Source organism: Pezoporus flaviventris, unplaced genomic scaffold (genome assembly GCF_033815535.1).
Source record: "Pezoporus flaviventris isolate CSIRO_AGI_PZ_B2104156 unplaced genomic scaffold, CSIRO_AGI_Pfla_v1 ptg000030l, whole genome shotgun sequence".
Lineage (NCBI taxonomy): Eukaryota > Metazoa > Chordata > Aves > Psittaciformes > Psittacidae > Pezoporus > Pezoporus flaviventris.
Genome location: NW_026892578.1, coordinates 13,100,203 through 13,126,813, shown reverse-complemented (window position 1 = coordinate 13,126,813; position 26,611 = coordinate 13,100,203). Strand labels below are relative to the sequence as shown.

The following is a 26,611-nucleotide window of genomic DNA, read 5'->3' as shown; positions in this document are numbered from 1 at the left end:
ATGTGGACCCTGGGAACTACTAACCTGTCAGTCTCAACTCTGTTGAGACCCCAGAATAGAAGCTATGCTAAGGCCCATGGAGGACAGAGAAGTGGTTTGAGACAGCCAGAATGGCTTCACCAGAGGCAAGTCCTGTCTGACCAACCTAGCAACCTTCTGTTATAGAGTGGCTACATCAGTGAAGAAGGGTAGAGCTATGGATGTTGTCTATCTGGATGTCTGTAAGGCCTTTGACAGAGTCCTTTACAATATCTTTCTCTCTATATTGGATACAATGTGTGCTCACAGCCCTAGAAACATTCAAGATGAGGTTGGACTGGGCTCTGAGCAGCCTGATAATGGTCGAAGGTGTCCCTACTCACTGCAGGGAGTTTGGACCAGATGATCTTTCAAAGTCCCTTCTAACCTAAACTATTCTAAGATTATGATTCTGTGATTCTATAAATCTGCAAAACTGACCATGTTCTCTTCATCCTCAGAGTTTCCTGGAAAGAGTTTTGTCAGTGAGATATCACCAATTCAGTTTTTTTTCCTGATCATTTATATTTACTTATAAACATAAAAAATGTAATGCAAGATTTACAACTAAATGAGAACTGTAGATATTTACTAAAGTATCTTAAAATCTAACATTTGATCACATAAATCACAGATTCTAAGCTAGAAGACCAACTTTCTGTTAAAGTCAGCCTGCTGGTGATGGGGTTTCTAAATGTGCATAAAAAAGATGAGCTAAATGAAGTAGATAAGAAAAAGATAGCTAACTGAGCACTGAATTTGGTTATGTTTCTATTCTTTTGTATTGATCTTTCGGGTTTATTTTACTGATAATATTCCAGTGGGGAAGGGGTGTATAGGTCTCGTACATCTTAAGAATTACACTGCATCCTATGAGATTTTTCTGATCTAGTAATTCATTTAAAATGAAAGCAGTAAATTTCTATGAAGTATAGCCAAGGTTTGAGAACATAATCTAAAACTCTTCAAAGACAAAGGAAATATTTAATTTGTCTTTATTGCCTAAAATCTAAAAAGAGTTGTCATTTCCTCTAAAAAATTAAGCAAAGTATACTTTATAATGAAATCCCTTTTCCCCCACTTGTTTTCTTTTTGCCACCTCCAATGCAACAGGGTAACAGTCCAGCTGCATTTCAGGCACATTTGAGGTAATCAAAGTGATTTTCAAGTCACAAGGAAAATGTCTGCTTCTTGAAAGGACACAGGTGAAAAAAAGAAAAAAAAAAACCCAAACAGGTAACTAATGCTCAAAGCCACCAGGCAGTAGCAGTCTCTTGTATTCTGACAAACAGCTAAGATACTGTTTCTGTTCCCTACACTCTCGTCCCCCTGCAAATACTGCCAGTCAAGAAAACTACTGCTCCAATACACTGTCTTATGGAAAAACTCTGACATTTTGATACGTTACACACCTCCTGTGACTTCAGGGCACTTGGCACTTACAGAAAGTCCTCAGCACTCATCTGCTCACCCTACTCATGAGAAACCTGACTATACCAAATATTTCCCTGAATTTGCTTTGGCATATTGCCTCACAACTCATGTACCAGAGGTGTCTGTGACCTTGTCTGGTTGCCTGGCTAGAGAGTGAATCCTTTCCTTGTCAGTTGCCAGAGGGGGTGAATCCATCCCACTGCATGGGTGAATCCCCATGTTGACTGATGAGTGCTGAAAGATGTACCCTGAGCCCCATCCAGCTGCTAAGTGCAGCTTTTGCTGAATATTCTCCAGTCTTGATAAGACACAGCCTGAAAGCTTCCTTCATTTGGTATGTTCTTGAGCAGACCTACTTGTACTCTTGCCCTGGAGATCATCCTAACTGCAACTAATCATATCTGTATTCACACATCCATCCTAACTGCCTTTTGGTGTACAACTTCCAGGCTGCACCTGGCAGCCTTTTTCTCTTTACAATAAGTTCAGCCATATAGATAAAATATCATTAGTGGTAATATTATAATCATACAAGAGATTTAAAATGATACCTCTGCACTTGCTAATATTCTTTTATATGTCTATTATTAAGGGATTTTGTAAGGCAAGCTAAAATACCATACACACACAGAGAACTGTGGGCAAATCAGAGAGATGTGGAAGCAAAAATGAGAGATAGTGAGGCTGAACCACCTCATGGAATGGCAGTGAAAATTCTGGCAAGATGTTTACAGATCTGTGAAGAATCTTATGTCTTTCTGTATATGTAGTAGATTTTGGTCTACCTTCTGATTTTGGTGCAAATGGTACAAATGGAAAGAGGTTTTTCCCACCATCTCAGTGCATATACAGGGGAGAGAGGTGAGCTGAGCTGCCCTTCTTACCTTATCACAGAGAGCAAGATAAGCATCAGGACTGTTTCAGAAGACTAAAATCAATCCCACCTGAGTGTGGGGATAGATCAGGTTCACAGGAACAGGACCAAGGGTCAAAGTGAGGGGGCAGTGAACCCACCAGGGACTGAGCATCCTTTCATCTGTGGAACAAGTATTTCATGTCTGAGATCAAACAAGGGAGGTGATCAAATATGGCTGAGCAGGACAAAGACTCATATGCTGACCTGAACACTGGTAACACAGATCCCAGGGCAGGAGGGAAGGGTAGCAGAGCTTGTTGGAGATGGTTTCTTAATTGCCACTTCTAAAGGCAGCTGTGGGTTTAGCGACCATTTATCCTCAACCAAACTGAACAGCTTCTGAGTCTAGCACAGTCTTCTTGAGACCTGAAACAGAGCTAACCCCTATGGAGGGCTCTGCTTTTGCAGCTGCAGTTCTACAGGTGCCTGAATTCCAACTTCAAAAGCTTTCCAATGCATCTCTTCATGGCCCTCCAGGCACATCCCTGTAAGTCAAACAACAAGGCTGAACTACTGCTCAGACACCTCAGATGGCCGTGGTCATTAGACAGGAGCAAGTGGCTTGTCTACCTTCATGGCTGCTCAGAGTATGTCAGGCAGGGTGCTATCAAAGGCAATTCAGCCAACCTTGTGGTCAGGGCCCATGGATATTGGGCCAAGGAGAGAAAGGTAGCTTTGATGTGCTAGAAAAATTCCTCTGAGCCACAGGGATCCTGTAGCTACTCCAGAAGCAGTTTAGCTTGCACAATTGTTTTCAAGGATTTGTATAATTCATAGTCCAACTGCTGATGAGAAAATTCACATGATTTAACAAGCTTGAGCTTCTAATAAGAAAGCAGGAGGTAGACCATAGGTAGTCTTTATTGCAAGTACCTAGGTAGGCCTTTTAACTTTCCTTATTGTTCTGCTTTTGGGAAAAAACAATGTTTTCCTCCATTTCAGCAGAATCATCTCATTAGAATGTTAACAGCAAGGGAATCAGTCACAGGAGGCAAAATTAATGACAGCAGGAAAACATAGTTATCCTAAGGCTTAAAAATCAAGGTGACATTTCTTATTGGGGAGTGATGCCTTTCATTTATGAGGTTGTCTTTCTGTGGGATTCCTGTAGAGTATGCACTCACCCTGGCCCCCCAAGTCATTATATGACTGGTAAACTGAGAATTCCTTCTTTGAAAGCACTTGCCACAACACAACGTACCCCAGAAATTATTATGCTTATGTCATTTTTGTTATTCATTGATGACAATTGTACCTACTAAACAAAAACAAAAACAAAAAAAAAGAAAACTCCAAATGAAAAAATAACAAAACCAAACAGGCACAGATTTCAGGAACCTGTGAAATACAGTAATTACATGGTACCTTGCACTGATGCAATTTGCTTGAAAAATCAAATAAGAAAATTATTGTTCTGCTTCATCAAGCTAAAACCAACATCCTCTGAAAGTTCATCTGTCATATATAGTAACTTAGCTTGCCGAGAATGTCATATCTCCTGATGGGAATGTGGCAACAGTTTTGGGTGCTTGCTCAGACTCAGAACCATATTCTGTGACATCAATATACATTTATTATCAACAGAATAAGACTAAGAACCACAAGGCACTTATAGAGCCAGAGCAAGACCTGCAGAGACATTTAGGTGTCTAAATCCTCTTTGGGACTGTCTCCCACTGATATCACTTAGACCAAATACTACCAAGTATCTGAGGAATATATGTGAGCAACACCTCTTATGACAATTATGTTTACAGATTGGAGGAAACACAACATGACCTACCCAAAGCAGCTGAGAGATAGAGGCAGGGCTGAATAGAATCTGCAGAAAAGCATTACAGAGAAAGTATCTTTTTTCCTAGTTTCAGGTGCCTATTTCCAGACATGCACATGCAGACACACACACAAATATAAATAAACAAATTGCCATAAAGAGAACTCTCCTCTTACATCAAGATTTAAGCTGTTTCCCTTCACTTGGTTGACTTGAGAAAACATCTGACCAAAACCATGGCCTTATGATGTGACCTGCATATAAAAAGGGCATACAACATTCCAAACCTGAAAGCTCTTCAGCAAAATGCCACTAAGGTCTCACAAGACAAATACTCCAGTGATTGTCAGATCCAGGTGATTACAGTATCGGACACAGAAAGAAAATTTCTCTGGAGTAAGTGCAGCTAAAGCCATCAATATATATACATTGACATAGTCTGAGGTCAAACAGTGCGTAATCAATTTCAGAAGTGGTTTGTGAGTTTTCAGCTGCGGGACTATTGCTGAATGTAATGGGAGTCATGCCAGTGAAATCCTATCAACTTTTCACAGAAGGAGAATCCCTGCTAAGATGCGTCTTTTTGTGTGCTTTTAAAGCACTTGTGAAAATTTTTGGATTGGCAAGCTTGGAAAGCCTTTGTCCACAGACCCAGCACTGGAAGAGGAAGGTAAGTCTCACACTACAAAACCTTCAGTTCTGCAGTTGGCGTTACAAGATAGTCTACAATCTGTTTATTTTCCCTGACTCTTTCTGCTGAGGCTGATAACAGAAACATATATTACTGACAGCTCTGGAGTTCAGTGGGATATTTTCACATAGGTTATCTAACAGACAGTGCACAAGAACAATATTTAGGCACTATTTTATTTTACTGCAGAATGAAAAGCCCTTTAAACAGTTGAAATGCTCCTGATTTATCTGGCTAACCTGAGCTAGTCTGAAAAGAATATATAGCCATCCAATATATATAGCAGTCACAATGAATTGTACAAATGCTGGAGCTGGCTTTCACGTAGGTAGTTTGAGGGCTGCAACTGATGTAGTCATGGCATGCTGGAATTCACTGGAGGCCATTAACCTCAGGCATTATAACTTGTGCTGAGCTCTTTATCATGTCGGTGTGGCACAGAGCACCTCTGAGCAAATTACTTGAAAGCTAACTCAGATATTTCTGCACAAGCTTCAGTCGTACTTGTGACTGAGTGCAGCCAGTCCCAGAACTAAAGTCTTCCATGTGCAAATTAGTCTGTGGGAGTAAATCTAAGAACCAGTGAATCACAAAACTTACATCCGGAAACTTCCTGTTGGAACTACAAGCCTACAATGCAAAGTTGATTAGTACTTATGTCAACTTTGAAAATATTCAAATGAATGATTTAACTCTTTATATGTCCATCAAACTTTGGTTTTTATCTCTGAGCCCTCCACTCTTCTTTCAAATCTTTCCATTCCAAGTCATAACAAGCACATCGCTGCAAGACTTTCTGAAGTCTTCCTTCCTCCAGTACAATAGAGCAATGGGTTGTATTTAGGGAAATTGAATTGGTTGCTTTTTTTATGACATAAAAAGGTCCAGGCACCGGCTTCTTATCACAAAACTGTGCTCACTGAAGTGAACAAATGGAAAGGCAGAGGGTCTCAGACCTACTGGGAGCAAGTAGCAGAGATCCTCCTCATACCTTATTCTGAGGAACTGCTTGGTTGCTTTGCACTAATGGAGACAGAGCTCTTCACTGCTGATCGGCGTGTGAACTGCATGTGTGCAGAGGCCGGGAACATTCCCAAATGTGGTTAAATAAAAGGTGGTATTACATGTCTAGTCATGAAATTTGCACTCCAGTGTAGAGTCAGTTAAACTGCTCTAAGTAATCTTACTTTTAATAATGTTTTACAAAGTCAGCGTAGCCATCTAAGAGACTGCATGGAACCAGCGTAGCCATCTAAGAGACTGCATGGAACCACAGGATAAAAGATTTTCACTGCAAAGAGAAGGCAGGAGGGAAGGTTTACTTAGTGAAAAAGGGAAGTATTAATAAAGATACTGAAATGTTGTAAATCAGCCTAGGTTTCTATTTTCAGTCATAATGAACAGCTGCACTCTGCTCAGCATACCTCAAAATGTTTATTTTTAAAAAGCAAAACACAATTAGAACTTTTTTCTTTTTTAAAAAATATTTCTTCGTTCTTTCTCTGTGATTCTGATCTTGCACTGCAGGAATTAATGAAAGCTCAGTTATAAACGTCAATAGGCACAGTCTCAAGCACATGTCCACAGAAAGGTCTCAGAATTGATTTTAACTCCTTTAGTTTGTTTGAGCCTCACATATTCACTGTATTTCACAGTTCTGCCAGCTTTTCCTTTAATCTCTCCATAATGTTCCTTGTTTTAACTGTTTGAAGGCCTACACAAGACTGAGAAAAAGAGCAGTTTGGATGACTAAAATTATGAGCAGACATTGATTTATGGCTGCTAGGGAATAATACACCAAATTATATATGTGACACAGGTGAATGATGGGATTTAGACAAATGGGATAGCTCAGGCATAGGGATAAATGGCAACAGAAATGATCAGGAGCTGGTATAGATGGAAATCTGCAACTGGTCAGAGACATACAGATCCCACTATATCTAGCATTAATAAAATAAAATTTTCTTTTTATTTTCAAAACTTTTCAATTTTTTGCCTCCTTATAGTTCCACTAATTTCCATACAATCTGTGCAGAATATTACTTTGAAATTAATTCCTCCCTCCTGACTCTCAGCTTCAATGCTCCTATCATCTGATCTGTTGCACATTTCTCCCAGCCTCCTATCCCTCCCATTCACACATCCCCACTTCCTTTGGAACCTCCTTAAGGGTCTCCCACATCCTGAATGCCAAAAGGATCTGTCTTGCAACTTCAAGACATCCTTAAGGCACTTCTTGGGTGTCTTTCACCAGGATTTTTTTCAGTCATCAGTTCTTCCTATATATAAAATGTCTGGAAGAATGGGAGATGCAATGAGAGCTCTTCACCAGCCTAGAAAGTAAGCATCTTATAAAGTGACTAACTTACTTATTTATCAATACCAAATCAGCTTTATGATGAAGGATGTTCACTGCACTGCTGTGAGAAGCATCAAATGGCTTTCACAAAGACTTAGAGCTCTGCTGACATTAAGCCTGTTGCAGGGTCAGGGCATCTGGTCTTTTTCTGGTTTCTACCACCACAGCTATGCTGAGTAGGAGTCTTCTACAAAGTGATCCAAATGAGTCTATATACACACTGATGAGCTTACTGGCTTGAACTGAATTTGTCTTTAATTATTTTTGTAATTTTGATAAGTAAAATGTTTTATTTTATTAAAAAAAAAAAAATCTGTTTTTAACAGATTATGTGTGCTTTACCTCATGCAAACACACCACAGAAATGTGTCAAAACCAGAATTCTCAGGGGTATAGAGCCAGAGAGCTGCAAAATTATTCTCAGAAGTATAGAGGCAAAGAGCTAAATCTTTTTCTCAGATGTTTATTTTTAGGATGTCTCCTATAACCAGACTGACCAAAGGCTTTTTACACCTCAGACTTCTCCATTGGATGGGATATCACTCTCTGGAAAGGAAAATTGCTGCATTCTGAAACTCTCATGTGGAGCGGCCACATCTTCATTTTAGTTTGGCATGAGGGAGAGTATGTGCATGTGTTTATGCAACAGGCAACAGGCTACATTCAGCTATGACAAAGAAGGATTTTTTACATACGCTCCTGATTTGGACCCATGCATGTAATTTGCATGCATCATTTCAACAACTGCTTTAAATTGCAGTGTGAGAATTTATAGCAGCATTCTGGCCAATGTGTTACTGTTATTTTATATTTTATTTAGGACTATTTCTTTACTGGACACAGTAAACAAAAAAGAAGAAAGATTAATCCTGATAAGACAGTTTTATAGCCTAAGACAAAGACACGGCCATCACACATTGGGAATATAGTCATTATAGGCAGCCTAACATAATGAGTATTGATCTGCTAAATTTTAATCTTAGCTTTTCCCTGACTAACTATGCTGGTTTAAGGAAAGCGTTTAACCTCTTCTCATCTATATTTCCCAAATACAAAAGCAAAGGAGATAACTCATAGTGGTGTTCTTAGGATGGAAAAAGACTGAGTTTGTTCATGCAATGTGTATCAATTTAGTACCAGTTTCCATTCTTTAAGGCAAAGTACCCCAAATTCAGTCACAGATGTGCCCAGCTGCTTCTATGCAGTCCTGGGTTTTGAAGGCACAGAAACACCCATGTAGGAGTTATCAGCTTTTGGAGAAGAGTATCACACTGCTACTGTGCAGCAGCCCCCTTTTTGCTATAGCCAAAACAATATTTGTCCCATGACAGGCAGGAGTTGCTATGTCTGATACTTTGATGTGTACCACCACAGGAGGAACCCTAAGGACCCTATATAGTCCATGAGCATAGGAAATGGGGTTCCACTTGCAGAGAGCAAATAATTTTCAGTGGGCTCTTTGAGAGCCTTTCTGAATCCTTGCTTCTCAGCAAGGTTGAGGCACCTCATTCAAAATCCACTACTCAGACCACTCTCCACCAAGTCAAAATGTACAACCTTACTTTGAAAAATCAGTCAAGAATATCAGTTTTTCCATCTAAAATACAGCCAGTTTTGCAGGCAATAAGAAAACATTGAGACATTTCATGTAGAAAGAGTCCTTTCTAGACTTCTATGCCTGCCTCAGATTGAAGGGATGCAAACTTGCACCTCCTAGGCTGTGGGTTTCCTGGAAAATGAAATAACATTTATTCCATTAATCATAATGCTGCAAAATGGGCTACACGGAATCATTTATAGCCCTTTGGATCAGATGCAGAACCCTTCAAGCTGAGGGGAAATGACAAAAAATCTTCTGTGTATTGTAGAGGAAGGCGGGCCACCTATAGACACTGTTTTGTATTTGTGAGATTTTTAAGTGCTCACTGATCCAACCTGAGAGGAATCCCACCCTGAGAGGAATCCCTTTCCTGGGGAATAAATATAAAGCAGGCTCTGCAATTCCTGTTCCATACAGGGAAATGGAGGTGAAACAGTGCCTCATCATAGAATCATAAAATCATAGAATCATAGAATTGTTAGGGCTGCAAAAGACCTTAAGGTTATCTGGTTCCAATCAAACAGCCTGGATTTGGCTTAGAAGGGATGTGAGTGCCGAGGCAGCCTGCAGCAATTCTGGGCACACCCAGGAGCAGAACCAAGAGAATATGAGGAAAAACAGTAATGCACTGCCAGTGTTACAGAGTAGGTAAGTTGGTAATTCCAGGGGGGATTGTTTGTTTGTGGTTTTATATTCCACCTATGTCCAGTTTTTAAAGCTTCCATCTTTTATTGGTTCATGAAGTCTTTATGCTCCCATCCTTCCCAGCTGCTGCCATGTAGCTGAGGCATAAGGAGTAATCAGTGTGCCTTCATGCTCTTCCAACACTTGATGCTTGCTGGTAGCTGGCACAGTTCAGATAAGCCACTAGGCTGCTCTAATTTATCCCTTCTAAGTAGCAGAATACTTGGTGAATGGCACTTCTCTGTCATGAACTGTACTCCTCAGATCTCGCATGGTTTCCAGAATCAGAGGTTTTATATTTCTGTAAATTTTGAATTTCAACCATGGGCTGGGGGTTTGTAACACTGGCAGGCCACTATTTATGCCAGACATTGTTCACTCTTAATTTTAGAGCTCTGCCAGAACCTGTACTGCCCTGTCTACATCATTTAGGGGAGCTTTTCTTTGCAGAGTGTTAAGATCACTCATTTCTGTGAAAGACTATGAAATGCATATTTTGAAGCTGAACCATCAAATATACATTTTCTATTGCCTTAATCAGGGATTTATATTCATATTTCCAGAAGGAAAAAAATAAATAAATGAATCTTTCTAATAAAACTGCATATTTCTTTTTTATGTATACATATTCCTAGTTACTGTAGCACTGTTTGTAATAGATTTGCAGTTTAAATATGCGTACATTCTTGGTAAATTAAGTGTATGTGCTTTTATATATTCTATATTTAAATTTCATGTTTTCCAAAACACAAGATTCTTAATGAGTGACCCAAGGGCACTGCCTTCAGCTGCATAGAAAATTTAAATCTAAACATGACAACGGATGTGATAGAAAATCCTTGATTAAATTAGAACATGATAAAAACAATAGTGTCTCTTGTTTTGATATCAAAGGTCTTTGGATCTGCTTTGACATTTGTTTTTCATAAATTCTCTTGACAGTTTATGCAGCAGCACAGCAGTATTCCATGACAACAGCCAAATCCATTGATATCTCTTAATTAAATCATTGGTTCTGCAAGAAAGGCAACATACCAATACGATAAAGATCAGTGTGGCTAACCTTTTAAATATAAAAGAAGACCAAGACGGTTCCTCAGTTTGGATGCCAAGCAGCACTGGTTAGATTGTGCCTTACACTGCTACGTGCTCACAGCCTTTCTGACCTGCTTTGGAGGGAGCTGCCTGCAGGAAGCTCAGAAAGGGATCCAGGGAATGAGAAAACAGCTAAGCAGTGTAGATAATCAGGGGGGCTGCTTGATTTTGCTGTCTAGTCTCATTTGTCTAGAAGTCTAGACACAACCTAACTAGCCATGCAATTTCCCCAGCCTACTCATGTTCTGGGAAAGAACATGAAGTTAAAGAAAGAGAGGGAGAAGGACAAGTTCCACATCCCTCTTTATGAACAATTTTAAAAGAAAAACAGTTAAAAGGATCCTTGCATAATTGAGGTAAAAAGGTTTCTGCATGAAAAAGTCCATACCTAGGGTAGAGACTGAACATCATTTCCTTAGCTACCTCTTTGCAGTTGAAGAAAAATGAAGTAAAACCAAAGAAACCCAATATCCTGTTAGGAAAGATCCTCATGCAGCATCTAACTGTGTAGTGAGATGTGCATACACAGCTTCATGTGAAAGCAGTGTAGTTGTAGACATGTTTCAAGGCAGAAAATAAACCACAAGCACACCTTACAAATAATGGATGCTTGCACATTCCAAGCAACCTAAATTTAGGGAGTGCAATGGCCTTGGCCACATCCAAAAACTGTCCAGGTAGCCTCCCTTCTCCTACAATGAACCTTTAGCCGATGGCCTACAATGAGAATACACCAAGAGCATGGACTTCCTTCCTACATGCCATCATGCCTGAGCTAGATTTGAGTCTCCATTGGATATGGTCCTTTGAGCCTTTGAACTGTGTGGAAAATAGCCCAGTACAGTATACTCCCTGCATTTGACTTCATGTTCGGGAGTTGTTAGCAACTGAAGTCTGCCTTTAAGAAGGTTATTAAGCACTGGAGAATGGATCCCACAACCTATGCTTTTCAACTTCTATATGTTTTACAGGTTGTTTTCCTAACAGGTTTTATTGTGAAGTATCACATCTAGATTAAGGTCACCTTCTGTGGACAGTTCCTCTTCTCATCATGTACATAGAAGCTGCTTTCATTTATTAAGCCTGATGCCAGTAATTTCGCCCTTAAATGTCATTCATTGGTTTCCATTCATGTTTTTTTAAGGATTTCATTACTGGCCAACTCAGGGGCCGAATAAGTAAACAACGAGCTCAAACATATGGAAAAACTGACCCTTGCTGCCAAGGAGTTAAGGTATTAAAGTGTATAAGCCATTTCCTGTAACAGTTGTCAAGCTAATTTTCAGTAAATTATTTAGTCTACATGTTTATTATTCAGATATAAACCGACTGACTCGGCATAAAAATGACATTACACTGCTCCAATTACAGACTAATCTTTTACAGATACAGCCACTACACCCCCGAACTGCAACCCTCTGACAAGTCTTCTCTGAGTTCAGAAACAGCAGCTTTTGAGCAAGTTAATTCACACTGATTGCATCACCCAGTGATGAGAGTAACATCAGCAGTGTTGCTGCACATCTCCAGGTACCTCCATAAAAATCAGAATATTTGTTAGCAAATTAATTAGTGTGAAAGAAAGCAGTTAAAACATAGAATGAAAATTCAATACAGGAGAAAATCACTATCGTCTTCTTTGCAAACTTTTTTCATACCAAAGATAATAAGCTTCTTGAGCTTTTGGTGACAAACTCCACTTCTCTCCACTCACTGCATGACAGCTAGTCTACTACATAAAGTATTTGGCATAAAGAATGTAGTAGTGCCTATAGAGAAAGTTTTCTCTATCTGATAAGTTCTAGGTTATGTTTAGATTTTAAGTGGATTTAGAAGGTGAAAGTGTTAAAAAGTGGAAATAATTTAGTGATCTTTGAAGGTCAACACCTGCTAGGAAATTTTAAATTCAAGCTGACTTTCCATTAGCCCCACATCTCACGTTGTGATTAAGTTGCAGATTGATCTCTTGTATCATAGCACTACGACAGTGCTCTTGAGGGAGCCTGAACTGAGTATACACTAATCTGAGATACCACTTCACCATCTCTGGTTTCTACCAATGAGAAAGCACATTCCTGGCTAGTTTTATAGCACAGCTGCCTGACACGACTATTTCTAGTTTTCTTGAGGAAAGCAAAATAAGCAGTGGAGAAATTAAAAGACATCACTCTGATTTGTTGCTGTTGTTTTTTACCACTAAAAAAGATACAACATTGATAATAACCAGGTAAAAAGTACATCATGAAGGTTTCATGTTTTATTGTTTTACAGAAATCTTGCTCGACTGATGCTATAACTGAAGAAGAAACAGCAAAACAACTCATATGACCACTAGCGCATATTTGCTGTCAACAGAAAGGCTCTCAGGGATTTCAACTAGTATTAGATTGCAGTCTTCATATTTACATTTAAAAATATTCCCCTCTGTGTTCTTACGCAAATTATTAGCCTACTCAGATTCAATAAACGGTAAGTGTAAGATGAAAAAATATGCATTAAGTATCTCACAGTGATTAAAGAAAGGCAATTTTGAGAGCTGTCACTCTGGCACTTCTCTGTGGCTGCTCATCGGGGGGCAGTTGCTCTCAGTGCCTGGTCATTTTGTATCTGACTGCTTGGTGTGTGAAGAACCAGATATCTAGTCCTCTGCTTTCAAATGATTGTGTAAGACAGAAAGATACAAAAAAAAAAAAGAAAGGATCTTTCAATATATTTCAGTATACAGTACTTTTATTTAAAAAAACAAACAAACAAAACCTTCAAAAAAAACAAACAAAACAAAACAAACTGTTGCTGATGTTTGAACTTTCATATATTCACCTGTTGCTCTCCCACTACCTTCTTGAATTTTCTGATTTGCAAGAGCAAGTTAGGGAACAGCAATAACTAATGATGAAGTACTTTATCTGGATAAAGCACCTTGTTCCAGTAAGTAGCATTTTCCTCTCTTTTTAGAATGTGTAGCCTTTAGTCCACAAATTAATCAAATAGCTGTAGTTTTCCAGTAATTCAGACTAGTCATAAAAGTATATTTCATTATTTTATAATCAGTGGTATAGGTTCTACCTAGTTGCCTTTCCATGAGATCAGACATTTCTGATACTTTTAAATGCCTACAGTGAGCTCAGAGAAGGCCATGTACATGGTCTAAAACAGAAAAAGCTAGATAAATGCATGAGCAATTGCACAACTATGTTGATCCACGTCTTTTGTGAAATGTAGAAAATAAATATTAGTCCCAGACTGCATGCAAAACCACATAGCAGATCCTTAGTGTAAACCATTATTCCTGTGGAGCTCTCTTGTGTTTAAAAGTCCTTGCCTTAAAATACAAAAAGTGTTCTAAATTAGGCAATTATTCCACATTTCATACATCCATCCATTTGTATGGTTTAGACTATGAGTATTGTACAATAACCTATATCCCCCAAAAGATCTCAAAGAGATTAATGAATGTGAGAAACTGAAACAATCTGTATTATGGTCACAATAAAACTCAGTGCAAAAAAACTTTATAATACTTAACTCCATGCAAGACAGATTTATTTTATCCTCTTTGCAGGTGTACTTCTTATTCTTTAAAAAGAATAAATATGCAGTATAAAGCAAAAAAGTAGTTTCAATTTCTTTAAAAAGTTAACAAGACTTGGGCAACTAGAACATGGATGTGCATCATAATGAATAATTAAAAATGGTTATCAGCTGACAAGGTTTTTATGAGTGATGTGAAGTTCAAAACTGCATGACTTAACTCTGTAGTTTTGAACTCTGAGATATAAAATACCCTTCAAGGGAACATAGCAAAGAACAAGAAAACCTTTCAGACCCCTCCCCAGAAGACTGAGACTTATGCGAGAGCTCAGAGATGGGAAGTTAGGAAAAAACACTGAAGAAAACACTGCTGCAAAGTACTGTCCTGCTGTGGAAAGTGACAATAAAAAAAATAAGTAAAAAATAAGAAACAGCATATTCTTTGCCATTAAGCATTCATAGGTGTCATCAGGAGCAGCTTCACTTTGGGAACACGAAGAAACTGTGAGACTTGAGAGCAGCCGTGTCTGTCAAACAGTTCAGCATGCACCACATAACATCGTGCACACCATACCTGCTCTACCTGCTTGAACATCCTGACAGCAAAGCTTTGAATCTGTCTCCTCCTGTGTTTTTCATGAAACGGCTTTAGGCACATACTGGGGAGCAATAAAGTGCAGTCTTTAAGTAGTTCTATGTACAGGGACTGCTACTATTCCTGATTTAATCTGAGCTTCAAGAGATGAAGGGGAAGTCTTGTTTTAGTGACCCTTTCATGTAAAGAGCAGGAATAAGTTTTTAATGATTGCTACCTTGCTCAATTCAGGGAATTTCTGCCTTTATTTGCATTCTCTAAAACTTCACTAATATTCATACAAATGCACAAAATGAATATGAGGGCCTAATGCTTGCTTAGTTACTACAAGCTAATGTGGACTCCAGTTTGGGAACTCCATAAGCAAGCAGCAAAAACGCACTTTGTTCCAAATCTTGTAATTCGCACATGTGGAACAGAGAGAAGAAACTAATCTTTGATCTAAATTTAATTAAGCGCTTTTCTAATTGACATGCGAGCTTCTTTCCTAACAGTTCATTCACTAGCTAAGAAATGACAGGTTTTTTCCAGTTGTTATCAACATTCACAGCACTGCTAACATGGCTCTGTACAGGAAAACATTCATTTCGGTGACCAAAGCTGAGAGATAAGAGTGCAAATGTACATTGGCATCAGATTTGTTAAGGAAGCATTTTATCAGTTTTCAATGTAAAGACACATTCTAAGCTTTAAATTGACATAGAAGAGCCAGTTTCACAGAATTACAGAGCTTTCCAGAAATGTTAAAATGTTTGCAGTGAAAACCTCTCTCAACTCCTTTCACTGAAAGCCGTAACTCATTCTGTGCTTACTTCCATAGGGATTTACATGACTACATCAAGGAAAACTTGCTGTGAATAGTAATGGTTGTAAAAGAGGTTTCCAGTCTACAGCCTTGTTTGTGCTGGAATGATGGTGACTCTCCATAGCTCAGTGCAAATTTTGGAAGAAAAGGGGGGAGTTATGGAAGTGAAAACCAAAATATTTTTATATTTTGTAGGGATACTGACGAACAGTTTTTTATCATTCCGTCAGCATTCGTAGGATAAAATTTTATGTGTGCATACCTTGAGGCCTATCTCTCTACTTTGGAGAAAGAGGTTTTACTTTCTTCAAGTTGAATGAAAGCATAGACCTTTTCTTCAGACACTGCTATAAAGAACATGACAGTTCAGCATGGCAGTGTTAAAAGATACTGTCTTCACAGATAAAAAAATCAGTAACAAGTTATCTCAATGTTTTTAGTTGGAACTAGAATTCTATTTACTACATGGAATTAGCAGAATCTTCAGAAGCATCCTCTGACAGCTAAATATTACTGTCGCATGAAAAGAGGTGTTTCAAGCTCTGGACCCATATCACCTACACTGCTCTCCTAGTCCTCCCCATGGGTTAGCTGATCTCCACTATCACACTGGAAATCTGAATTTATTGGAAAGAGAATTAGAACCCAGAATTAAGCCCCTCAAACCTATAATTTGCCCAAAATGTAATTGATTAATTAATTGGAAGTCTTAAAAAACTTACCTTTAAAATTTGGTCTGATTCTAGCATCATACCCCGATGTCCTTCCCATCAATTTGTCCAAAAAATCTGAAGGAGACAGGGTCTGTGAGGGGGATTTTCCAGATCTTGAATCATGTTCTTTACAGAAAGTTGTCCTAAATAAATTATTAGCCATGATTAGCTAATATTTAACTTGCATTCAAGTTATGGAGAAATTATAACAGCAAATAAATTGTCTCAATCCAGTGAATGTCGCATTATTTTTATAGAACAATATAGTCTATTTTTAATCTGAAAACTTTATTCTATGAGTTTAAGGTAATATGCATGGGCAGTTTGTTATTCAGAAACAAACAAGCAAGTAAACAACACAGCTTTAAAAAGAAATTCATTACAGCTTTAAGACTTTAGAAGTTTCAATTTACTTTTTATCCTTATGTCTAGAGCAATCTTACAGGGGCTTTGAAATCTTATTTCATATCATTGCTTTTCTTGCATGTACACTGTTAAAAGTATATGTTAACCCTGGGTTTGAGGTAGTCTTAAACTTGCAAACAATAGCTGGTAACACACACCAAGCAACACTGAAAAACACTGATTTTGTTAATGTTGAGAAGGAGATAGTTGCAAAAAAAAAAACCTTTTTTACAAATGATACCCAACAAATGTTTGACTTATGCTGGTGAATGTCTGGAGTCTTCCCCGACACAGCAAAAAGGGTTCCAGAGCCAGCCACATCTGATCTTTGGGAATTTTTACCAGTAAACATTAAGTAAAAAAAAACAACAAACTATTAGTATTATTACCAGCTGATATTTATATGAAGGCTCTTGAAATACGTCTCTGCTGTCAGAATTTAAGAGCAAACTTCTGGTACCATATCATGCATGTTAAATGCTTTGTACATAGCATCTTACATATTGCAAATACATTATTTATTCAGGGAAAGAGAATTTAGGATTTCCCATGTCTGTTCCCTAAGGAAAAAGAAACTAGAATGAAATGGTCATATTTGGTGTTTAGAGGCACAGATTTAATCATAAAGCATTACCTGATTCTTGAATAACCAATTTCATTGTATCTATGCTTCAACATAATTTTTGAGCTATATTCAAAGTAATTCTATGACTGTGTCTTCTTATATATTTGCCCAAAGCGAGCCATTCAGTTTCAGGAGTCTTTCTGGGGGGGTGTGTGTGTGGGGGGGTGTTCATGCATCTATACACAAGTCTAAAAAAATTTTATATATATACAAGCATCTGAAATGAGAAGCAAATAGCAAACCTTTATCCCTTTGCAGAAGCACTGGAACTTTTAAAAGGCAAGGTGATAGTAAATTCTCATAGTGTGATTCCCCACGTTTTTTCAGGTTCCATTTACAGGGGGCAATTGCTCCTTTTTGCTTTCGCCAATGTCATATATTATTATAAAATATCTTTACTTGCTAATGCATAATATTGTCCACTTATTTCCTAAACCCATTCACCTAAGATAAAAACTGCAAATTAATCCAGTGCACGTATTTGGGGTGTTCCTATACAAATTACTTGTGTTTTCATTCAAAGCTCACTAGTTATGACTTGAATTGGGATCCCAGATTCATGGGTATGAACACTATTTCACTCTGTCATTGTGTGTATGTACCTCATCAGTCATATAAACCCACTTTGTATGTGCACATGTAGATATACAACAGCGTACTGCATAATAATGAATCTCAGCTGAAATGGTGCTTTGGTTAGTAGGATGACCTGTTTGCTCTGTACAGCAAGAAGTCAATAGCTGAAGCAAAAGCTCATGAAATGTTGAGAAAATTTCAAAACAATTGTGTGTGCTGGCACTTTAAGTGAACACAATACTGGTCTGATTCAGGGTTTTCCCAAAATCAGAGGGCTGATTCTGTAATTTCCAAATTACAAAGCAACTTCCTAAACAACCTTCAGTGGGAACAGAGAATTTGCGTTTCGGAATTAAAACCGAAGAAAATGTTTTCAGCTATATTAATACTCAGTGAAAAAACATGTCTTTGAATCAGAGAAATACAAAAAACTTGAGATTATTATTTTTTGTGTTTGTTACTAAGCAACGAGACTCCGAGTGTAAAAAGGATAGCCTATACAGAATTAGCATGAAATACTCTCAAATACAGCAAACAAACTAGGTAATATAACATAGTATCTTTATAGTTATGATTTCCACAACCTTTTCACAAATATCATCACACAGAGTTGTATCACCTACCTGAAGTTGTTTGTCTCTAAGAAAAATGCAAACAAGGTTGTCAGAATTTTCACTAGCTGCCGGTTCATTCCTCCTGCTTTCTGTGATGATTTGGAAAATATCCCAGAAACGATTCCAGAGAGATGCGGGGGAAAAGTAAGCTGGTGCTGCTTAGATTCCCAAATTCAGCAATAATTTAATTTTCTTGACAATCAGGAGGAGAAGATCTGGATATCTACAAACTGGGGGTAAAAAAGAAGTGCCAGTCCTTGGGCTCATGGTCAAGTCAAGCCTAGGCTCATCTCCAGCAGCCAGCATGAAACAGACAAAGCACCAGACCTGGTTGTTCCCCCACCTAGTTTTTGGTGATGTCAGGGGGGAAACGAAATTTGAAAAAAAAAAAAGGAAATAAAAACAAAAAAAAAGAAAGAAGAAGAAAGAAAGAGGAAAGGAAAGGAAGAGGAAACCCCGCTATACAAGGAGCATCAGGAAAAGGGAAATAGTGCTGAGAGCCGTTCTGTTGCTGGTACGTTTGATTCCCCTTTCTCTTTGAAAATTAGTATTTATAACTGGTGCCTGAGCTACTGTGTCGGTCTGGATTTCCCCTCTTTGGGCAGGGAAGCGTCGGCGCTGCCGGAGGGGGGCAGGGAGGGAGGGAGGGAGGAAGGGACAGAAGGAAGGATGAAGGGAGGGAGGGATGGACCGGGCGGGGGCCGCGGGGAACCCCGGAGCCTGTGCTGGAATGAGGCGGGAGGGAGCGCACCGCGCGAGAAATTCAGTACTCGGACAGCTCCGAGCCCTCCACTGCGCATGCGCCTGGTCTGTGTGAGCTGGGGGGGCAGCGAGTGGAGGGTGGTGAGTGCGCGTGTCTGTGCCTGCGTGTGCGCGCCCGGGGGACGCCTGGTGTGTGCGGGTGTGTGCGGGTGTGTGCGGGCAGGGGGTTGTGTGTGATGGGGTGTCTCCGGGTGTGCTGGAACGTGTGTGGGGGGGTAACTGCGCGGTGTTGTTCGTGAGTCGGGGGGGGGGAAGTGAGGGGCTTTCCGTGTGCGCCGTCCCTCTGTCCGCGGGATCGCTCAGGGAGCCATGTCGCGCCCCTTAGGGAAGTGCCTCCTTCTTCCAGGTGTCTGTGGTGAGTGGGAAAGGAGACAGGAAGACCTCTGCTTCCTTGGAGAGAGGAGGCAGGAAGGAGCTCCCGCAGGGAAGGAGTCCCTGCGACAGGAGCTGGCTCCTCTCTTGGGAGCTGCTCCGAAAAGACCCGAGTGGGTGTGAGGAGGAGGAGTGTGAGGAGTCTGTGGGGAGTTTGTGGAGATACCAAAGAGGCAAGATTGTGTAGTTTCTATTTCCAATTGTTTTTTATTTCTCTTCCCCATGGTTTAGAAAAGAAGATAATGGCAGACATCTTACAAGGGGATGTTTCAGTCTCCATACCCCAACACGTTGGAAGGAGACACTTCTCTTTGTGGACACAGGGAGTTGGAACGGGAATGTAATTACACAAGACCCCACAGATGGGCAGTGACGGGAGTAGGGATGAGGCCCAGCTTTGCCGTTCTCCAAAGTCTCAGTCCCATGGCCTTCCCTCAGTGCTTCCCTATTGCTCAGTTACAGGTTCTCCTGTTAAACCCAAGATGTCACTGAGGAGTCACGTTGTTAAAGAGGAGGAAGATAATAACTTGCCCCTCTGAAGCACATATGATGACCAAAGAAACTGCTGAACACACTACAACCCTTAAAGCATTTTGTTCACATAGGTTTAAATGGGCAGCTGACAATTCCTATCTCATGATGTTCAGGGAATATAAAATGGTTTTTCCTCTGCTTCCACCATGGCTTTCCCTCCCTCCCACTACTGTTTACCCTCTGGTTCTGTGCACTCTGCAACGCCCTGAAAAGAAGCAGGATGCTTCCTTACCAGTTCAGTTGCTTCCCACTGGAAAATCCTAAATTTTGTGTAAATCATAATTAAATCTGTTTTAACAATCTGGAAACCAATGCCTGCGAAGAAGTTGTCTTTTTTTACTCATCCTGCACTCCCAAAATAAACAAGTTACTGTTTTTCCTTCAGTTTTAGGTCCAGCTGTATTCTCCCGTCTGGGTATGTGACCACCTGAACACTGCTTCACTTCCACAAAAGTATTTGCGCACACACATTTCTTCAATCTCCCAAGTAAAAGAATCTGCTTCTCCATGACAGATACTTTTACTATGTTTGTAGTCATCTTCAAAAATTGCTTCTGAAAAGGAGATGTTCTACTACTGCATTAGCAAGAGATCAAAGCCACTTGCTGTTCATTAAATGAAAGTCAGTTGCTGCATTTTGTTTGTTTACTTTAATAGTGTAGGACCTATCTGAAAAAGAAAATCTACTTGCTATTCATAGGTGCAAGTGCTAAATATTAAAACATCTTATGCACAAAAGATTGAAATAACTGGAAAAATCAGTCCAAACATAAAAATGTAAGTTAAATCTGTTGTCTTTCCTGCTGAGTCAATAGTATAAATGAAGGTCCAGCAGAGGAAAGTCCACAGAATTTGTTTTTATTAAAATTGACAGTGTTTAACAGTAAACGTTGAGTGTTGGTGCTGAATCACTGCACTGTAATATCCTCTAACCTCTTCAGAAGATAGGTCCTCCTACTGACATATTAAAGAGAGGTTGTTACGTCTCTTACTGCATTGTCTCACTCTGAGAAATAAAGCTCATAAAGCTGCATCTGAAAATAATGGAGTGGTTTTGAATCAACAAAGTTAAACCTTTCAGAATTTGTGCCTGTTCCCATCTAGAAAGGAGCCAAATAAAACTGCTATATACTGTTACCTTGGGTTAAAATAAATGGAGAAATTGGAAAGCAACAATTTCTATCAGCTGCAGGAAAAATCTATGTCTCTCTAACCTACACTGCCACCTGCTTAAAAGTGTGGGGAATCTCAGGACTGCTCACAGAGTTCCTAATGCAGAGTTCCTAGTGCAGAAGTCACTGAATACTGCAGGTGTCTTTCCAATGAGGATGTTAACATGGACTTTGTGACATGACATGCTTTTAAAAGACCCGTAAATGTTCATTGTCTTTTTTTTTTTTGTTGGAGAAAGTAACTGAACATTTCTGTTAACTATCTAACTAAAGAAAACTTACTTGGAAGTCTGCTTTCCAAGATTTAGCTGCTAGCAGCCATTTTCTGTGCTTCACAGATATTTGAAATGTTAAATAGTATATCCCTAAGCTGAATGAAAGTTGCAGGAAGTTCTTCAAAATAACCTGCCCTTAATTGGGGTTGGGGTTGTAAAAATATGGTGACAGATGTAATAACGAAAATTTTGAGTATCTACTCTACCATTCCTTACACCTCCAAATGCCTGGAGGCTTCAGTGACATGTTGCTCCACATGGTGGTTACATGGAAGTGCCAAATAAAACTTCATTATTAAGGGCTGAAAATAGCGCTTTACTGATACTAACTTAAGTAACAGCAACAGTCACTCAAATAGCTCTCTTCTTGAAATTCTGAGGGCTCAAAGCAACTATTTCCTCTAATCAGAGGGGTTTAGGTCAAACTCCCATCTGTATCTGGAAGAGGGGGAGGGGAGGGCCAGACTTTAGTGCATCCTTCACCACTTTTCCATGCATTAACACATGCATGAGAAAGTTCTTGATGTCAGTCATTTTTGCAACAGTTCTTCCTCATCCTAATTCTATTAAAAAAGAAAAAAAAGAATAGTTTTTTTGAATACTGTATCTAAGTTGTCGTTCATCCACAACTTGAGTGTCTATTAAATGCACACTCGATGGTGAGGCATGATTCACAGTTCTGCAGACAAGGGGACCATTTGGAAGCACTTTGTGGGAATGTACACTGCACTTCTCAGAGTCCCCTTCTTCTGAAGGAGCCAGAGCTATGAGTACAACTGCTGATGTGCAGCAGTTTCTGGATGAGCTGTGTACATCGAGTTGCATGGATGTGATTCTTTCCAGTGTCACTCATTGTTATCTCCCACAGCACATTTCTAACTGCAGAAGTGTGGCAAATGAATGGGAGTCAACGGGTAGGACGGGGAAGCTTGTAGTAAAATGGTACTGGGATGTGGAGGAAGATAAGAGGGAAATGCTGCTTCTCTGGTGAAGAGACTGAATAACACATCCCTTTGGTTCCCCAGGCATATAGCAAAGCTTGATAATCATGCTAAATGTGGTATATTATTTCAAGTAAGAATTTAGTCATTACTCTATTCCACCTGAGTTTATTAAGCACTAACTACTGGGCAGAAAATAGGACAGAATCACCGTTTCCATGTAAGTGGTTTTATGACAGTTGATGGCACATAATTTACGTTTGTTTGCATTGTGTATGCTTTTTTGGAACTCTACGAAATGGAAGAAATAAGATCATACCGCTTTCTCAAATGATGATAAATAAGTGATCCAGAAGCATGCTTCTAAGGAAGCAAAATACATCACTTCAAATATGCAATTAGTGTCTATAAGAAGAGAAAATTCAATATAACTTTCAAAATGGTATGTCAGATTATCATAATTGTTGGATGTTTGTTAACAATGCCAAGTGTATTCCAATAAACTGCCAAATATAAATTAATAAAGAGTACAGTCTATGTAAAACATCCAATTATAGTGAAGGTAAAAAAGCCAAAACAAAAACTTGAAGGTAATCTAACATGACTGCATGATGAGCTAAGGATAAGAAACCAACTGGCCTGGTTTTTAAACTGTACCATAACAAATTATGTAAAGGATCAAAACCTGTAAATTAATTCTGTTTAACTCTGAGAACTGTGTTAATAAGAAGTCTCTTTCAGTGAATAACAATGATAGCCTTAGTTATGTTAGGACAAGGCAATAGGTAGCTTTTCAGTATGAAAACGAATTATGTTTACGTAATTTATAAACATATACATATATATATGTAACATTTTTATATCTGACATTAACAGATATAACGAAGCATTAGTCAGTACAGCTTTATTCTGTTTATATTCAAAATATTTTCACATCCTTCCTTCTTTTTATATATTACTTGCCTAAGTATCTCAAAACTTCAACAAAAATATATAGAAGTCCTTATTCTTTATCACATAGTTTTTGCTTTTAAATAATAATAAGCACAGCTGGAGGGAGGACATAATTTCTCTTGAATGGAATTACGTATTGTAAATATAATTTTGTACTCAGTTTACTTCTTACATCTGAATTTTACTTTCTGAACATTTGAATGTATATTATATATTTGTCCTGGGTTCAGCAGTAGCAGTCATGTTTTTCCTTTGTGTTAACTGGTGCAGTGCTGTGTTTTGACTTCTAGCTTGAGAACAGCGTTGGTGAAGCCGATGTTTTCGGTTGTTGCTAAGTGATGTTTACCCTGACCAAGGACTCTGTGAGGCTCATGCTCTGCCAGGGAGGAGGGGAAGCTGTGAGGAAGCAGAGACGGGGCGCCTGACCCGGGCTAGCCGGGGAGGTATTCCATACCACAGCACGTCATGCCCGGGGTGGGGGGTAACTGGGAGTTACCTGGAAGGACAGGGGCTTCCGGGTGGAACTCGCTTTCTTGGCCGGTGGTATCGTATTCTCTTCCCTTGTTATTTTCCCTTATCATTGTTTTAGCTGATAGTAGCGGTGGTGATTTGTTACTGGACTGTTCTTGTCTCAACCCGTAGGAGTTGCACTCTCTCCATCCTCCTCCCCGTTCCTCCGGGAGCGGGGAAGGGGAGAGCCCCGGTGCGGGGGGGAAGGGGGTGGGAGACGGACACGGACCTCGATTGTTGTCAGCTCGGCACCACTCACTGGGAGTGAGTGAACAAGTTACCTGACTGGGTTTAAACCACGACAATATTACATATATAATAATTTATAATATATGCCTATATTTATCTTTGTATTATAAAGTGCCTTGTAATATCATTAGCCAGTGTAATTTCTTTACACTGCAAAGATAGGAAATAAAGAATACACTAAAACTCATTTGAAAATTTGTTCTTGTTTGATAGCTTTACATTTAATTACATAGGGAGTTACTTCAGTTTTACCAGTTGGCTCACGTGAGTTCAGCTTTTGACTTCCAGCATTACCATCAGATTTCTGGTTTTCCCAATAACTTCCTATGCCATGAGACCTATTTAGGTGATTTATAGATCTCTACTCTTCAGATGAAGTGAAGCCATTACAGAATAGGGGAGAATTTCACACAAATAAAATGGAAATAGCTGGCTTTTGGAATAAGATAACATTGGAAATAAGGGGAAAATATGAATATAAAGTTATATGTACTTCAACCTGTCCAGATCTCCTTGTGGAGAAGGAGGAGGAAAAAAGGTTAAAATGAGCTACTCATTCAGCCCTCAACCTTCAGTCCCAGCATGTGGTTCATACTGGGAGGAGCTGGCAGATACTCAAGCAGGAGGAAAAATAGTATTCAGAAACATCACAAAATTATTCTTATCCCTCCTTTCATATTGTTTTCTGGCAATTTAAATATGAGTCTGAATAATTCCTAGCACTTAGGGGTCATTTATGGCTTAAATTGCTAAGACAGCATGTATTATATGTGACGTATTTCAAGAGAATATCCGAAGAGGACCCTTCCACCAAAGGCAGCCTCTACTCATGATGAAAAAAAAACAGTCTTAAACATTAAACTGGTGCCTTGCCTTGCTTTTTAAGTCTTCTCTTGCAAAATCAGAACCTCCTTACCTGGAAATACTGGCTGGCTTAGAAGGGATCCTTACAGCCAGAAGTGGTTCCAAACCTGTTTTAGCAATGGATTTCTCCCTTTCTGAACTGTGTTACTTCAGTTTATGATAGTCAGAAGGCAGAGAAAGTGGCCTGAATTAACAGGCTGCTATCCATTGCCCACTTTCCAGAGACCAAGAAATAACAACCTTGTTTACTTCTGCACACTTATACCCAAAGTATAGTTGAGTCAGCTGTGAGATCAGTTCTTGTTCCTGTCTATGTGTCTGGGCTTTTGTCTAGATCATCATCACTACAGGAAAACTGTTGAAAACTCTTGCTTAATTTCACTTGGATAAGAACATCATCAGTTACAATTTCTACAAAATACATCATATACAAATTGAGAGTACTAAGTGGAGCCACTCAAAAGAAAAGTTAATGATATGAACTGTTATGATTGTGTTTACTGTATATGAAACCGTACTTAACAAATGTATTGTAAATATATGCTCCTGCCCATCTCCTTTTTTACTTTATCTGAGCTAACCACAGCTATGAGAGAGAAGGTTTTTGTAGAAAATCAGCAGGCCATTAAATTCTTAGAATTTGGTAGCCAAACTCAGTGTCTGACCAACATTCATTCAGCTTTTGTATTTTGATTTTTTTTAAGTAGTAACCGAAACAAAAGCAAAAAAGAGCTATGCAAAAGATTTATCTAATGTATGTCTGATGGGATTACTACCAAGTTGTAATAATATGATTTATCTAGTGAACACTTGATTCCAATATGTGTGTATAAATGCATGAAAATTTTGTCACACTTCTCAATTTCATTTGCAGTAATTATTTTGTTCCAGATGTTATATATTAACTCATGAACCAAATATCTTACTTTTACAGTAGATTAGAGACTTCAGCAGACAGCAGAATTATATAGTATCAGTGAGTAATGCTGCACATTGTAATCAGTTTAATCATGTCTTCCCTTAATGCTTGTAAACTGAACTTGCTTCTGTTCTGATGGTATTATTTTGTAAATTTTGGTCTTTGATATTTAATCAAGTATGCATTCTTCCTGGCTTGCAACAAAACAATTTTTTACCCCATTTAATGCATGCCAAGCTTATTCAAAATAACATTTTTAAATAGATTTTACAATATGACATCTGATCTAGCCATAAGGGTGGTGAGATTCAAACTGGTGTAATCATGTATGCAGACTGAAGAAAAGCTGTAAAGCTTAATTTATTTATAAATGGATTACATGAGTTTCTTTAAACTGGTACTTTAATTTTATATGCCTGGTGATGAAAATAATCATAGTACAAAGTATAGATGATTTAGATAATTGTGTCTTCCTTGTGCTGGTTCTACCTTAACAGGATTAGCCATCCCCTAGCAAATCCAAAATGCAGACACATACTTTAATGGATGTAAATAAATTAAACCATCCTCCCAGATTAGAAAGGGAAAAATGTTTGTCCCAGGTGATATTTGAACACTCAT

General features: G+C 38.9%; 1 protein-coding gene across 4 annotated transcripts in view; it reads right to left on the bottom strand.

The window, feature by feature from the left end:
- GLRA2 (glycine receptor alpha 2) overlaps positions 1-18,800 on the bottom strand; it is a 124,332-nt gene extending 105,532 nt beyond the window's left edge. For 3 of the 4 annotated variants that reach the window (XM_061459960.1, XM_061459961.1, XM_061459963.1), the window contains exons 1-2: positions 18,448-18,800; positions 16,228-16,361 (exon numbers count right to left, since the gene is read on the bottom strand). In XM_061459960.1, coding sequence (XP_061315944.1) covers positions 16,228-16,361; positions 18,448-18,515 — 202 coding nt within the window. In that variant the 5' untranslated portion in view covers positions 18,516-18,800. Of the gene's footprint in view, positions 1-16,227; positions 16,362-18,447 lie in introns of those variants that run through there. The other variant, XM_061459964.1, reaches the window with a different exon arrangement.
- Between the last annotated feature and the right edge of the window lie 7,811 nt (positions 18,801-26,611).